Source organism: Trachemys scripta, chromosome 2 (assembly GCF_013100865.1).
Source record: "Trachemys scripta elegans isolate TJP31775 chromosome 2, CAS_Tse_1.0, whole genome shotgun sequence".
Lineage (NCBI taxonomy): Eukaryota > Metazoa > Chordata > Testudines > Emydidae > Trachemys > Trachemys scripta.
Genome location: NC_048299.1, coordinates 215,674,407 through 215,688,906, shown reverse-complemented (window position 1 = coordinate 215,688,906; position 14,500 = coordinate 215,674,407). Strand labels below are relative to the sequence as shown.

The 14,500-nt window shown below is 40.8% G+C and overlaps 1 protein-coding gene across 1 annotated transcript in view; it reads left to right on the top strand.

Annotated features, from left to right (window-relative positions):
• LYPLA1 (lysophospholipase 1) overlaps nt 1-14,500 on the top strand; it is a 34,590-nt gene that overhangs the window by 12,780 nt on the left and 7,310 nt on the right. Inside the window, exons 4-7 of the mRNA XM_034762931.1 lie at nt 4,541-4,588; nt 11,501-11,571; nt 12,253-12,326; nt 13,359-13,460. Of these exons, the coding sequence (XP_034618822.1) occupies nt 4,541-4,588; nt 11,501-11,571; nt 12,253-12,326; nt 13,359-13,460 (295 nt within the window). The remainder of the gene's footprint in view (nt 1-4,540; nt 4,589-11,500; nt 11,572-12,252; nt 12,327-13,358; nt 13,461-14,500) is intronic.

Sequence of the window (14,500 nt, the reverse complement as noted above, 5' to 3'; positions counted from 1 at the left end):
GCCTGGTTCTGATTGTCCGGACATTTTATTGACTGCTGGTAAATGTTTTATTTGCCTTTCATCTTTTTTTTTAAATAGGTAAGTAAAATAAATCCTGAGCTGTAATCTAACCCCATTGTGCCACTTTGGCACAGGAAAAAAGTGAGAAAGCACATAGATATTCCTGTCTGAGGATTCCCTTACTGTCATTTATAATAAGGCTCCTTTTACATCACTCTGGCAACTTAGGGGCCTTAAAACTTTCACAGGTTTTATGCTTGTGGGAGAATTGACTGAAGATGGGAACAGTTAACTAACAATAGGAACATTAACAACGTTACTACACAGTCAGGCTGCTACATTTGTGCTTCAGAGAATGAGATCAATTAACTAACAGACAGGCTGCTACATTTCTGCCTCTAGCCTGCCTCGTGCATAATAAAAAGCCGTACCCTTCCATGCCAGTGAGCTGCAGTGGCAAGCGAGGGACAGACTCTCTCTCTCTCTGTCCCTTGTTGGCATGTACGCACGCCCAGCCCCCTCCCCCGCCCTACAGTGATCAACCACACAGGCACGCACACATGCCCAGCCTCTCTTCCCCCATCTCTGAGACTGGTCCAGATATGCTGCCTGGGCTGCCAGGGAACAGGCGCGTGTTCCCCTGGCAGATTTTTTTTTTTTTTTTTTTTTTGCGTTTTTCTGTGGGAGGCACAGAAAAAAAAATGCAGGTCATATGAATTTTGCGCAGAATTCACTTAGGAGTAACAGGACTCTACCTAGTAAACAAGGCATTAAACTATAGCTGGCATCTCTTTAACACTTAAAATCAGGGTGAGTAAAAGACCAATCTTGGTCTATTTTAAGAGAAACTCAGATTGTCTGTCTATCCTATGACTTAACTGTTCTTTCTGGGAAGAAGAGCATCTTGCCTCATTAGGGCAAAAGTAGTGGAGAGGTATCCCATGTTGCAATAAGCAGCAGCAGTCTTGAGAGATCTGTAGCAGGGTTGGTGGGGCAAGGGTGAACACTGTTGTGGAGTTCAGCATCTGGTTTCTATATAATAAAGCCAACCCCTTGAACTACTCTGCAGACCCATCTGAATGATAGCCCAGCACTCTCTGGACTCACTTTCTTGCTGGCCCTTTGCTCTTTTATTTTAAAATGTGATAGCTGTGTTTCCTGGTCCACATTCAGCACCTCTTGCAAACAGTTCATCTCCTACTTTCAGTGCGGTAGAGAGAGAAACCTGTGGATTGAAGTAAAGATGTTTCCGTTTCTCACCTGGCAAAGCAGAGTATAGCATGGAAGTGATCAGAGGCAGGGGGGCACCTAAGGGTACATCTGCACCTACAGTGGCAAACTTAGAAGCCATAGTTCATCATGGTTTCACTGTCAGTGGTGTTGGAAATAGTGGAAGCTGTAGCATAGGCAAGATCAAAGTGTTTTTGCCACTGTCATAGACCACATGCTGGTCTCAGCCATGCTTCTTTGCCTTTCCCATTCTTTAGTGGCTAGCTTTCTCCCTCTTCTCCAACCCCCCCCCCCCAGAGGAGGGGAAAGAATGGGAGGTACTTATCTCTTTATCTTCCCATGCTCTCAGAATTTTAGCAGGTGGTGGGGTGAGGTGCAGCGCGGCACAGAAGAGCAAAATTGGATGAGGGGGAATCAATTTTCCCAAAATTACAATAAAACATATGGCAGTTTTTATTATCAGATCATTGGACTATCTATAATAGCCTCCTCTGTCTGACAGTTGCCACTACCACATTATTCAGAGGAATGTGGAAGAAACCACATAATGGACAATTAAGATGTAATCTGCACACTGGAAGTTTCTTCTTAAATTGTTAGCAGCTGGCTTATTTCCTGAAACATAGGTGTCTATGTCCTTTGCAAACACTTGTATAATCTGTCTGAAACAACTATTTTCTCATGCATATAAATGCCTAATTCAGCACTTGGCCTTGACACATTGTGACAATTAAGTCCACTGCTAAATTATGCAGTGCGTGGTTTTAAAAAAAATATCTGACCAGTATCATCCTCATCAGTTTTAAATTTGATGCCTTTCAATTTCATCAGTGTCCCTGGTCATTTTTGTGGTGGCCTCTACGTATTGCCAATGGGATGCTCCTATTGGGGTTCCGAGCTTTGGAAACTTTATGGAAACCAGTTCATCATAAGTACTTCATGTGAAATTGAACTTTTGGACCCAAGTTTGTAAAAGCATGTATACCTAATTTCTTGCTTTATTTGGACAGTTTGAGATGTGAGGACATTATTTTCCATTCCCAGAGTGACTTTTGGGTTTCAGATCCAAGACTCTCTTCATTTCTAGTGTTAGTGTTGTATTATAGTTAGTTTTTTCTTCTGGGCGCTTTGCTGTTAGCCAAACAGGCTTCCAGGGGGTTGATAAAGAATGGGATTTAATCTTTGTGCATTGTGCTTCTCCATGTAAATGGAAGTGGATATATACACCAGCTCTCTTTTAGGCTGGGCAAGCCCACTCTTCATACTACTGTTTGGAAGTAGGACCTTCACACACAATTCCTGCACCAATTGGCAGCAGAGGCCCTGGGCCTTAGCTGATGAGTCCTGAGTATCCAATCCTTGGATCTGACCTATGATTGGCTATCTACCCTTGCACTGGAAGAGAGTATGCTGCCAGGCAAGTCAGATGGAGAATTCTGTACCAGATGGGAGTTGGTGGCTTGCTTACTCTTGCAGGCAACAAGATTTCATTGAGTCCAATAATTGAGCTTTTTGGTGCTAGAATTTCATTAATAGTTATGCTGATTTTGTTGTCTAAGGAACTCTTTGGTCTATGTCTTTGTTCAATGGCTGGAGATTGCTGGGTGTCTAAAAAACCTGGTACTAATCAAGCATCTATTGACCTGTTGAGGCCGGAGAATTTCTTGGCACCAAAAAGGTTTGTATTCTTGGAACAGACTTTTGCAGCTGCTCCCTTGCTATTGCTGAAGTTTTTGCTTGGAGGAGGGGCATCAGTTTGTGTTCAAGTGAGTGAATCCACCTGCCATCTCAGCTTGTCTCTCAGGTGCCGCACTATTGCAGCCTAGACCTTTCAGGTATCCTAACTTCTTCCTGTGGGTCAGAGAACCAGTACCTTGATGGAATCTTAATTTGTTATTAAAAGGGCTGATGGACTCATGTTTGAGCCCTTAAAATGGGACTCTTCTTTTTACAAAAGACAGCATGACTACCTCTATGAGAAGAGAGTTGCATAGGTTTTAATAATTTATCCTATTTTCACCATATTCTTCAGAGATAGTCTTACAAATTCATTTCAAATATATAGGAAAAATTGAGATTTCTGTGTGAATCAGACAATCTCATAATTCTTTCCAAAACTTCATTATTTTCTGGAGGAAACAAGGCTCCACACCCCCATTTACAGGGGGTTTTGAGTTATTTTATATAGTTAGAACCAAAGACTTTAAGAAGTCAGCAAGACTTCTTGTAGCATAAAGAAAATGCCATTTCCACTTTAGGAGTTGCAAAGTGGAACAGGTTGTACAATGAAACCTGTTATGACTCAGCTAGGGTGAGAATGCCTCAGGGTCTTACTTTTGTCGTAACAGACTGAGTTTTATCAATGATGTGCCTTCAGAATGTTTCCATCGTAAACTACAAGCAGGGCTACTATGTGGATTTCTGTACATCCATTTATACATCACTGCTCTCAAATGGGTATCCAGATCTGATGTTTGCTTTGGGAGACTGAATCTGTGGAGTCCTGCACGGATACAAAATTTATATCCGCATCCAATCCGCAAAAATGATCCGTGGATATCCGCATTTGCAAGGCTCTATGAATATATTTAATTAGAACTCTTAAATCACTTTTCTGGGGGTTCTGCTGTTTGCTAGACTCCCATAAGTCTGAATGAGCAGAGGCCAATTGAAGAATAGTTACTTGTGCTAATACACCTCTACCCCGATATAACGTGACCCAATATAACACGAATTCGGATATAACATGGTAAAGCAGTGCTCCGGGGGGGGGCTGCGCACTCTGGTGGATCAAAGCAAGTACGATATAACGCAGTTTCACCTATAACGCGGTAAGATTTTTTGGCTCCTGAGGACAGCGTTCTATCAAGGAAGAGGTGTAATTGTGGTTCTTTGACATTGTTGCCTCTGAATATCTGCTCTATGTGGCCATTCTTTTCATGAGCGCATATAGCCAATTTTTCTTCTCTGTACCATTCGTATGCTTCTATTGTCTGTGCTTTTCATAGTCTGTCAGGGTTTTCATTCTGTTCTTAAGGAAATCAACTAATTATTTTAATCTGTTGCCTCAAAACCTATTGTAGTTCTGCTAAAAGACCAAAATTGGTCTAACTCATGTTTACCTTCAGTTTTAAAAATGAGAGAGCTGACACTGGTCATGCTTTAAAAATGGGATGAAAATATAGGAAACATCTAGCTTTACAACTTAACCTGAAATCTTGCAGCAATGCAGAAATAGTTATCTGATGTGTGGTGTTATGTCAACAAACCTTTGTATTAAATTATACCAATATTATTTCTCAATTTCTAGGCCAGTTATGCCAGTTTCTCTGAATATGAATATGGCCATGCCATCTTGGTAAGTACTTTCTGAATTGGAGATAATCATATATAAAGTCATAAGTGTTTATATTGATTGGACTTAACTCAAGGATGAGCTTGAATTGCTAGTTTTAATCAACTGTAAATGTAGAACAAACGTTCTAACAAAAGTTTCTCGTTAATAGTGTCAAACTGTCTCATCAGAAGCAAAAAAGAAATACTAGCTCTGAGAAAGAAAATTCATCAGACAGGGAAAAAGCAACTTTTAAAATTGAAAACATCAAATGTATAATATACATAAGTCTTCAATCTGCTTGAAAGTTTGTATTCTTTGTGTGCTTGTTTACTTATGTTCCACTTCTGGTGTGCATGTGCCTCATGAGCTGTAGCTGGGAATGCTTTAGTCAGCTATATCTTTTGGTCATACCTGTTCCTTTGATGACCTTGAGCCCTGCTCCCCGAGGGTAGAAAGGGGGTGGAACAACCAACTGACATTCATTTCCTTTCAGCTGCTCCTGGCTATGAGGTGGACCCAAATAGCAGTGTCCCAACTCCCTTTTTCAGTCACCTATTTTATTAGGATTGTGTAAATAGTTATTTAGACTAGGTATTTAGTGTAGTGTTTTTAGTAATTTTAGCTTTGTTTAGATTTATTTTCTGCACTTTAAAGGGAGGGTCTGATATTTTGTCAGGACAGAAACCCCGGGCTTTACGTTTTGAGTCCTGTGGGGCTGGTACGCCCATGTATGACACACATTTAAGTTGTCTTTACTTTTTAGGTTCTGGATATGTAAAAGAAAAACATAAGGATTGTAATACCCTCGCCAAGAGGGCAGCTACATCTAGGACAACAGGATGAAGTTATTCCTTTTTGAGAAAAATATGAGGCCAGTCTCTGAAGCAGGTGGAATGTAGAATCCCCCAGTCTGGGACAATCCTCAGTGAAAAATGTCCTGGTAACTGCCTTAACCTCCAGGGGTCTGGCTGCTTGTGTGTCGTCAGCTGCGAGCAGTAACAGGTATCGCTCTTCTCAGGAGTGCAGAGGAAGATTTCACAAAGAAAGAGGTTTGGCTCACTCCCTGCTGTCTCTGGGATGAAGGGCTCTCTGAAAGCAGCTCGTCATACATCAGTTTGACAGGAGGCAGCTGAGAGAGCCTCACCGGTGTCCGTTAGCACTGGAGCAGAGCTTTCTGCTGGCTGCTGTCAGTTTGGTGCTGGCACCATCTGCTCTGGGCGCTGAGTCAGCTCTTTCATCTGTCTTCAGCACCAGTCCATTCTGAGCAGGTTTCTCCAGTGCAGGACAACTCTCTTGGCTGTCTGCAGCATGGGCTCGTTCTGAGCATGCTGCTCTGGCACTGATTCAGTTACAGCCCCTTGCAGTGCTGACTTCCTCAGGTGGCCTGAGAGAAGCATCTGTCTGTGCCTGTTCATTCGGAGCCTGACTGCCCCTTAGTAAATGTTTTGTCAATCGGGATGCTTTCTAAGTCACCTGCGGGTTATTGTGGTGAGCCCCATCAGTGGGTATTTCTCCAAATCCCTCATGAGCAGCACCCCATCCTCTTCTTCTAAGAGGATGGGTATTCCTTTTCTGATAATGGGGATGTTTTACCCTCTTACCCTTTGGGAGTAACTTTTTATGACTCATATGTTTGAGAGTCAGGTCATACATAGGGTAAATATATAGGCATGTTAGTTCAAAAGCCTCTAGGTAGTACCCCCCTGCCCTGGCCACATTCACTTCATCCATGTGGACCAACTGCTTCACTTCACTGGTGCCATATCCTAAATCAAAACTTTCCTCAGCTTCAATTTCTATGGGTTAGATATCTTTTACCCAAGGATCCACCCGTCATGCAAAAGCAATCACAGTGATCTTGTACATATTGTTGAACCAGACTCTTCTCCACATCAGACTCTAAATGAACATGTACTTCTGCAACAAGTTTCTGAAACTATCCTAGAGCATATTCCATCCACGTCTTCACAGTGTGAACATATGGCTCCTCTTGAGGCATCGTCATTCGATAAGTCATTTCAGGAATTGGTCCACAGAATGACAGAAACTTTGGCGATCCCAGCTCAGACTTTCAACAAAATGGACATCTATTGGACATTTTGCATATCTCTCTACTGGATATACACTTGCCTTACCTTTAAATGAAGGCTTGTTAGAACCAATCTAGCTATTGTGGCAGACTAACATCTATCGCCAACCTGTAAGATAGCTGAAAAAAGGTGTTGAGTCCCTTTGATAGGGTTTGAATATTTCTAAATGCATCTTGTTCAGGGTCTTTGGCACAGCTCAAGAGAAGTTGAAACATCAGTCTTTTAGAACTACTCCAAAGGAGAACAGGAAAAGAGTGGACCTCTTAGTAAAGAAGAATTATTTGTTAGCTAGTCTTCAACTTCTCATAGTGAATTATCAGGTCCTTCTATCATGTTATAATTACCTTATGTAGAGCAAAGTTGCTGAAGATTTTGAGAAACCTTTGTTAGACATCAGAGAGAAATTTAAATCTCTGTCTATGGAGGGTCAATTAATAGTTAAAACCCTCTTCACAAGCCTCCAGTCATGCTGCTAATGCAGCATCGAAGTCCATGGCAGCAGCAATTAGGCAGTGTGTCATGGCTCCAGCATTCTGGGTTTCCAAACAAGATTCATATTACACTGGAAGACCCTCCTTTGAAGGGAATCATCTGATCTGATCTGTTCTGTTCTAAAACTGACAAGTTGTTACATTGAAGGACTGTCTCGTACCATGTCACACATTAGGCAGCTATGCTTCCCATTACAAGAAGCAGTCTTGATATCATACTCAAGCGAAACACTGTCACTACTATATCATCTTTATCAGAGAACATCAGATTTCTCTAAGAAGAAACCATATATACATAGGAGGAGACCTTCATCGACTTCAAATGCTGCGAAGGCTGGCTCAGTAGTCATTTTGATGTGTATATCGAGAGCTGCCAACCAATCTGAGAGGATCTTTATACCTTCCCTACCCTCTTTGGGTACCGTTTGCATTATTTTAGGGAACAGTATCACCAGCAACAGGTGGAGTACTGGAAATAATTCCAAAGATTACTCTAGTCAATTCCAAGACATTTCCACCCCCAACTCATCTTCCCCATCTCTTTTTAGGGACTCCACTCATGAGAGTCTCCTTCAACAACAGGGTCCGTTTCTTTTGGCTCTTTGTGATATAAAGGAGATTTTGACCCACAGTTGGGGGGAAAGGGTTCTATTTGTGATATTTTCTAGTCTCCTCCCCCCCCCCAAATTGGGAGATTGGTGTTTAACATTGGATCTGAGATCTGCATTTCTTTGTTTGCCAGTTCAAATTCCTAATGGTAACACTGTCCTTCAAACTTCCTTCCCCAGATCTTCTAGATTGGTTTGCAGCTCTAGACCTACAAAATGCGTATTTCCATACAGCACATAGGAAATACCTGTGCTTTGTAGTGGGCAACACACATTACCAGTACAAAATGCTGCCTTTTGGTTTGTTTATGGCCCCAAGAACTTTCACTAAATTGTCTGGCCATGGTAGCAGCACATTGCAGAAAGAGAAATGTTTTTACCCATATCTTAGTGATTGTTTGAAAGGATTGTTTTCAGACAGGTGATAAACAGCGTTCATTATGTCATACGTCTGTTGTGCAAAGTGGAGTTGAGTGTGAACGTGAAAGTCTCATTTAATCCAACACAAAAGGTGGACTTTATTGGGGCGCTACTTGATTCCATGACGGTTTACGCATACTTGGTGCAGACCAAGTTTGACACCATACTAGAGAGGATAAATCAAGTGGGAAACAATCCATGTACCACAGCAAGGACATGTCTTTGGCTTTTAGGTCACACAGCTTCATGTATTCTCTGACTCCATTCAGCAGACTGCATCCTTATTGTCTTCAGGGGTGGTTATGGATAGCTTATTGCCTGGCTGTTCACAAAATAGATATAGGAGTATGCATCCCTCAAGAAGTTTTGAACTCCCTTATTGAAAGATCCACATCAGGTCTGCAAAGGAATTCTGTTCTCCCTAGCGCTTCCCACAAAGTCAACAGTGACCGATGCTTTGTTGTTCGGTTGAGGAGCCCATCTTGACAACTTGACAGTACAGGGTCAGTGGTCCCGGAGAGGGTTGGCTTCATATAAGTGTCCTACAACTCAGACTGACATAGCTTGTCTGCATGTCCTTTCTATTTCATAACAAAGTTCAGAGTTTACAAAAAGAACATGGTGTTATTGTCAGTTCTTACATAAACTAGAAGGAACCAGATCAATGCTCTCATGCAGGAAAGCAATCCTTCTATGGAGTCTGAAGGTGAAATATACAGCTATCTGCACCTTTTATCTTCCAGTCCTACACAACACGCCAACAGACATCTAAATAGACATTTTTCTCATAATCACTTATGGTTCATAAAGGATTCTGTCATCAATGGGGTGCTCCCCTTATGGATCTGTTTGCAACTGAACAGAACAAGAAATGCAAAGGCAGTGCTAGTTCACGGTAATAAGAAATCTCTTGGTAACACCTTCAGTACCTCTGTCTCTTCTACCAGACTTAATTACCCAGAACAATGGGACAGCTATTCATTCAGATGTGTCATCACTACACTTCATAAAATGGAAACTGTCAGGTAACAGAGTCAAATAATTGTTCTGCTGATGTACAGAGCATATTGATTCAGAGCAGAAAGCAGTCTGAGGACAACTTGTGTTGCAAAATGGAAGTGTTTTTCATTGTGGGTTTACCAATATAATCTTTCTCCAATCTTTCATCTCTTTGAGTATCCGTTATACTTAAACTCTGGTTAGTTGTTAAGCTCATTCCATGTTCATTTGGCTGCTATCTCAGCACAGCATCCACCATCAGGACCCATACAGCTTGCTCATCCTTCAGTTTAAAAGTTTTTGTGAAAGGTTTAAGGGGATTTCTTTTTATTAAAACAGTTTCCTCCATGTTGGAAATTTAATGTTATTTACCAGTCTGATGGGGACATCCATTTGAACCATTAGTCTTGTGCTCGTTATTCCATTTGTCTGAAGACTGAATTCCTGTTTGCAATCACATTGACACTCTCAGGGTCTGAACTGCAAGCTGTCGTGCCAGGACCGCAGTATATGACTTTTTTCACAGGGATAAAGTTACACGTTAGCCTCACCCTACATCACTATTCAGAGTAATCCCTTAATTTTCATTTAAATAAGTCCATTCATTTAAGTGTGTTTCTCCCCTCTCCCCCCCCCCAAAAAAAAGCCTCATTCATCCAAGGGCAAGGCTGTGTTTCAGATTTTGGATGTCCTCTATGCTTCCTCCTCTTACTTAACTCCAACAAGACCCTTAAGGCACTCCCATAGTCTGTCTGTCTGTCAAGAGCTCCAGGGGTCAGGCAGTCTCAACTCAGAGAATCTCTAATTAGGTGTGACACTGCATAAAGTTACTTTATGGGGTGGTCAATTTAGAACACAGGTCATGTTAGCTCATATTCTACCACATACCACTTCTGGAGCCTCTTTTAGGGAGAATACCCATAGCTGATATATGTAGAGCTTCTATTTGGAGTATTATACATACATTCCCTAGTGATTACTTTTTCATTCAGGTACCTTGTTCAGATGCCCCATTTGAGAGGGCTATGTTGCAATTTTTATTTTATTAGAGGAGAGCACTAGAGTTTATTTATTATATACTGTTTGGGAGTCACCAGAAGTAGAACACACACAAACAAGCAGTCAAACTAGAAAGGAAAGTTACTTATCTTTAGTAACAGGAGTTCTTTGAGAGATGTTTACATGTGTTCCATGATCCACCTTCCTTTCCCCACTACTGCCGAGTCTAATAGACTGGGGTTGAGAGTGGCATGGGAAGTGAGGTTTGGTTGTTTGCCCCCTTTCTGTACTCGGGGGAGGAGACAGGGCTTGAGGTCATCAAAGGAGTAGATGCCGCCAATGGACCTTGCTGATTAAAATGTTCCAATCTCCAGCACATGGAGTGCATACACATCAGAAATGGAACACATGTAAACACCACATTTCATACTCCAGTTACTAAAAGTAAGTAATTTTCCTTTAATTATTTGTTGTGAAAACAGGAACAAAAATTCCTGGAATTATTATTTACTACTAGTAATGGGTGGTATTGTTTTGTGGACAATTCACTTTTTTGTAAAGTTTAAACAGTTGTCTCTGATTTCTTTTAGAATGGAAGCTCCAATAGAAAATTGTGTTGAAATCCATATTTTTTTACTTTAAAGTGAGGCTGTGAAATGTTATGTAAATCTTCCCTCTCTTGATTTTTTTCTTCAATTTTTTTTAGTTTTTCTATATTAGCTGAAAGAACTGTTTAATTCTCAGCATATGCCTGCTAATATTTGGACAAAAATATTACAAAGAATATATTGCCTTCCTCTTAAATATCAAAATAGTGAACTGTTTTATTTTGACGAGGTAGAAGAGGGCAAAATTCTTAAGAGATTATAGTTGGTTTAGAAGTTGAAGTTTTTTTTAATTCCCACTAAAAGATTTCTCAATGTGTTTAGTATAAATGACAGGTGCAGCTCTACTATATAGTGCAGCAACTGAAATAAAAATTATATAGTTGAGCATCTAATTCCTTGTACCATAAACCATTAGATTAAATAAAAGAAATAAATAAAATTAAATATGCTTAAACTCTTAAGATCAGTCATTTCTGGGCTCTCACATCTGAGTACTTACATAACTACTGTTTACAAGGTGTAAACTGATTGAGCCTATAGCTTAACACAAGGTTGAGCCTATTCTTAATAATCTGTAGGATAATAAAACATCAAAGTGTGGAAAAAGTGATTATTAGTAAATCTTCTCATTGCTGTTTGTATGGTTATGTCAGCGTACAAAGGTGTGTTAGTTCCCTAGTGAATAAACGTTATCTAATTGTGTTCTTTTTCTTTTAAGGTTTGATATTATTGGACTCTCTTCAGACGCACAGGAAGATGAAGCTGGGATCAAGCAGGCAGCAGAGCATGGTACATTTATGAGTATTTTTAATGTATCTTCCAATTTTTGTAAATGAGTGTTTCCCAGATAATATATATACTGTATAAAATATGCGTGTGTATATGAAACGGCTCCTTCGTTTTCAGCTGTTTTCTCATTAGCCAAGTTAGAAACCGACATTAAAATGATGATTTAAAATGGTGAAGTCTCTGATAGTATATTGTCTGTTTGTTAACTAAATGATTTTAAGTTTCTTAAATTGTGTGGGTGAATTTAGTGGCTCATTGATCAGTCTTTGTATTCCCACATGTCAGATGCATTCCTATCACCCACTAAATTAGAAACCTTCTAGAAAATACAGGCCACTGAAGCCACACAAGCATGGTTATGACACCAAATGCTCAAAAGTCACCACCCATTCTGCACTGGGACTTTTGTGTCACCCTGACCCAACAGTTTCTATTTTGGTACCAGCACTTCTGGCCTTGCATGAACTGCTGGTGTCTATAGCACCAGAATTCTTGACCCTAGTCTCAGAACTTTTGGTCCAGAGTGTTTTGCTTGGGCAATACTCCATCAACTTCCCATCTGCCAGCTTTCCCTTGACACAGGGGAGATTAATACTGCCTTTTACCACCTATACCACCTCCTCTTCTGAACTCCCCTCAGAACTGCTACATATTAACTACTGGACTTCATTTGACTTGCAGTTAAAGTACTGATAGATCAGGAAGTGAAGAATGGAATTCCTTCTAACAGAATAATTTTGGGAGGCTTTTCTCAGGTAAGGTACTTGTCAGGAAGGGAGTTTCAGTTTCTTTGTTGGAGGGAAGTTGAAGTTATCTCCTTGGAACTGGGAAATCCTGTTAACGAGCCGATGATAGTCATTTCTGAAAATAAGGCCTTTAGGTTCGACTTACCTCCAAAAGGCCACAAAAGTAATTCTTTTCCGACTCTAAAAATCGACTTGGTGAAAAATGAGTTTACATACTACAAAACTGCTATAAAGTAATATTAAAATAATTTAAGTTTAAGATGAATAGTAACTTCAGGGGTTAGTTCTAAAATTTCCATGTCATTTTGATTCTGTAAGGCATCTGCTTTTTGTATTCCAAAATGCAGAAATAATTTGAGTCTGAATTTTATGTAGTTCACAGAAGATCTGAACTTCAGAAGGAAGGAATTATTATTTCCTGAATGAGTTGTCAAAGGTCTGCGGTAGACGTTTTGTTGTCCTGTGATAAACTGGTTAATAAGAATATACAAAGACTAATGTGAACAAAGCTACTATCCTGCTTTTCCTTTTCATTTGCCATCAGATACTAACAAGTAGAGGAATGAAAGTGTTAACTACTGTCATGTACCTTATTGCATTATATGGTTTTAAAGTGGCTGTGGTCAGACAAATGACTAGGAAAGAGAGAACTGTCATTATGGGAAGTGAAATTTTCTTTTGGCTTGCGTATCATCAAGGGAATTAACAAATTTGTTCTGTAGTCTCCTTTTAAAACAACAACAAAAATGATGTTGCCACGAGTCTGGAAGAATACAAGATTTTAGATTTAGTTTGCAATTATCAGTTAGAACAGTGCTGTCATTTTACTTGTAAACTGAACAAATTTGATCTAGAATAATTGAAACACAATAAGGATGGAGTCACCTGATATTTTTAGAAGTACTTTTCAGATCCATCAGTTGAAATTACAAAATATTGTTTGTAAATATAAGGGGCCACAAATCCTGAAGTAATGGTGATAACTATTTAATTTAGATGTTTAACTTCACCATTGTAATAGTTTTTATATTTCTTGATTAGGGAGGTGCCTTGTCATTGTATACAGCTCTTACAACACATCAGAAATTAGCAGGAGTCATAGCACTCAGTAGTTGGCTTCCACTACGGACCTCTTTTCCACAGGTATTTGTACTACTTTCTTAAACATAACTCAGTCTTCAGTGAGCTAATTGAAGTTGAACATTTGAACATATTTTTTTACTTTCATTACACTGTATCCACAGACTAACACCTCCCCCCCATCTCCCACTAGATAGAAATTGCGTACGTTAATTAGGTAAACAATTCTTTAAATATGTCCATAAATTAAGTCTTTGTCTACACCAGCACTTTAGTTGGCAAAACTTTTGTCGCTCAGGGGTGTGAAAAAACGCACCCCTGACTGATGTAAGCTTTAAAGATAAAAGTGCCAGTGTGGACAATGCTATGTCTGCAGGAGAGCTCTCCCGCTGGCATATAGCAGCTACTTACAGCGGTGCACCAGCAGCAGTACAGCTGTGCCACTGTAAGGTCTATAGTACAGTAACTCCTCACTTAAAGTCATCCCGGTTAACGTTGTTTCGTTGTTACGTCGCTGATCTATTAGGGAACAAGCTCGTTTAAAGTTGTGCAATGCTCCCTTATAACATCGTTTGGCAGCCGCCTGCTTTGTCCACTGCTTTCAGGATTCTCTGGAAGAGCAGCCCCTCCTTGTGGGGATTAGAACTGGGGTGGGGGGACCCCCCCCCATTCAGCTCCCATAAATTCCCTGTAAGGTATGTGGCTCAGCAGCTGCCCAGCAGCAGTTCAGCTGTCCCTTCCCCCACTGCCATGCTGCTCCTGCCCTGCCCTCTGCCCTGGAGCTGCTCCCTGGAGCTTCCTGGGGGAGATGGGGAGAGGGGTGCTGATATCAGGATGTCCCTCTGCCCCCCTCTCCAGAAAGCGGAGGAGGGGGACAGGCTCAGGGAAAGAAAGGAAGGAGCTTGCTGGAAGCTGTTGCTTCCCGTCTGAACTGGCTGATCTGCTTAAAAGGGCAACGTACTTGAAGTGGGGTCAGCGTACTTACTGGGGGAATGCACGTCTCTCTCTCTCTCTCACTCACGCACACACACCCCAGCACTTTGGAAAGTCAGCACCTGTGCAGCCCTGCATGTGCTGTCAGGAGAAGGCAGTGGTGCACTCCA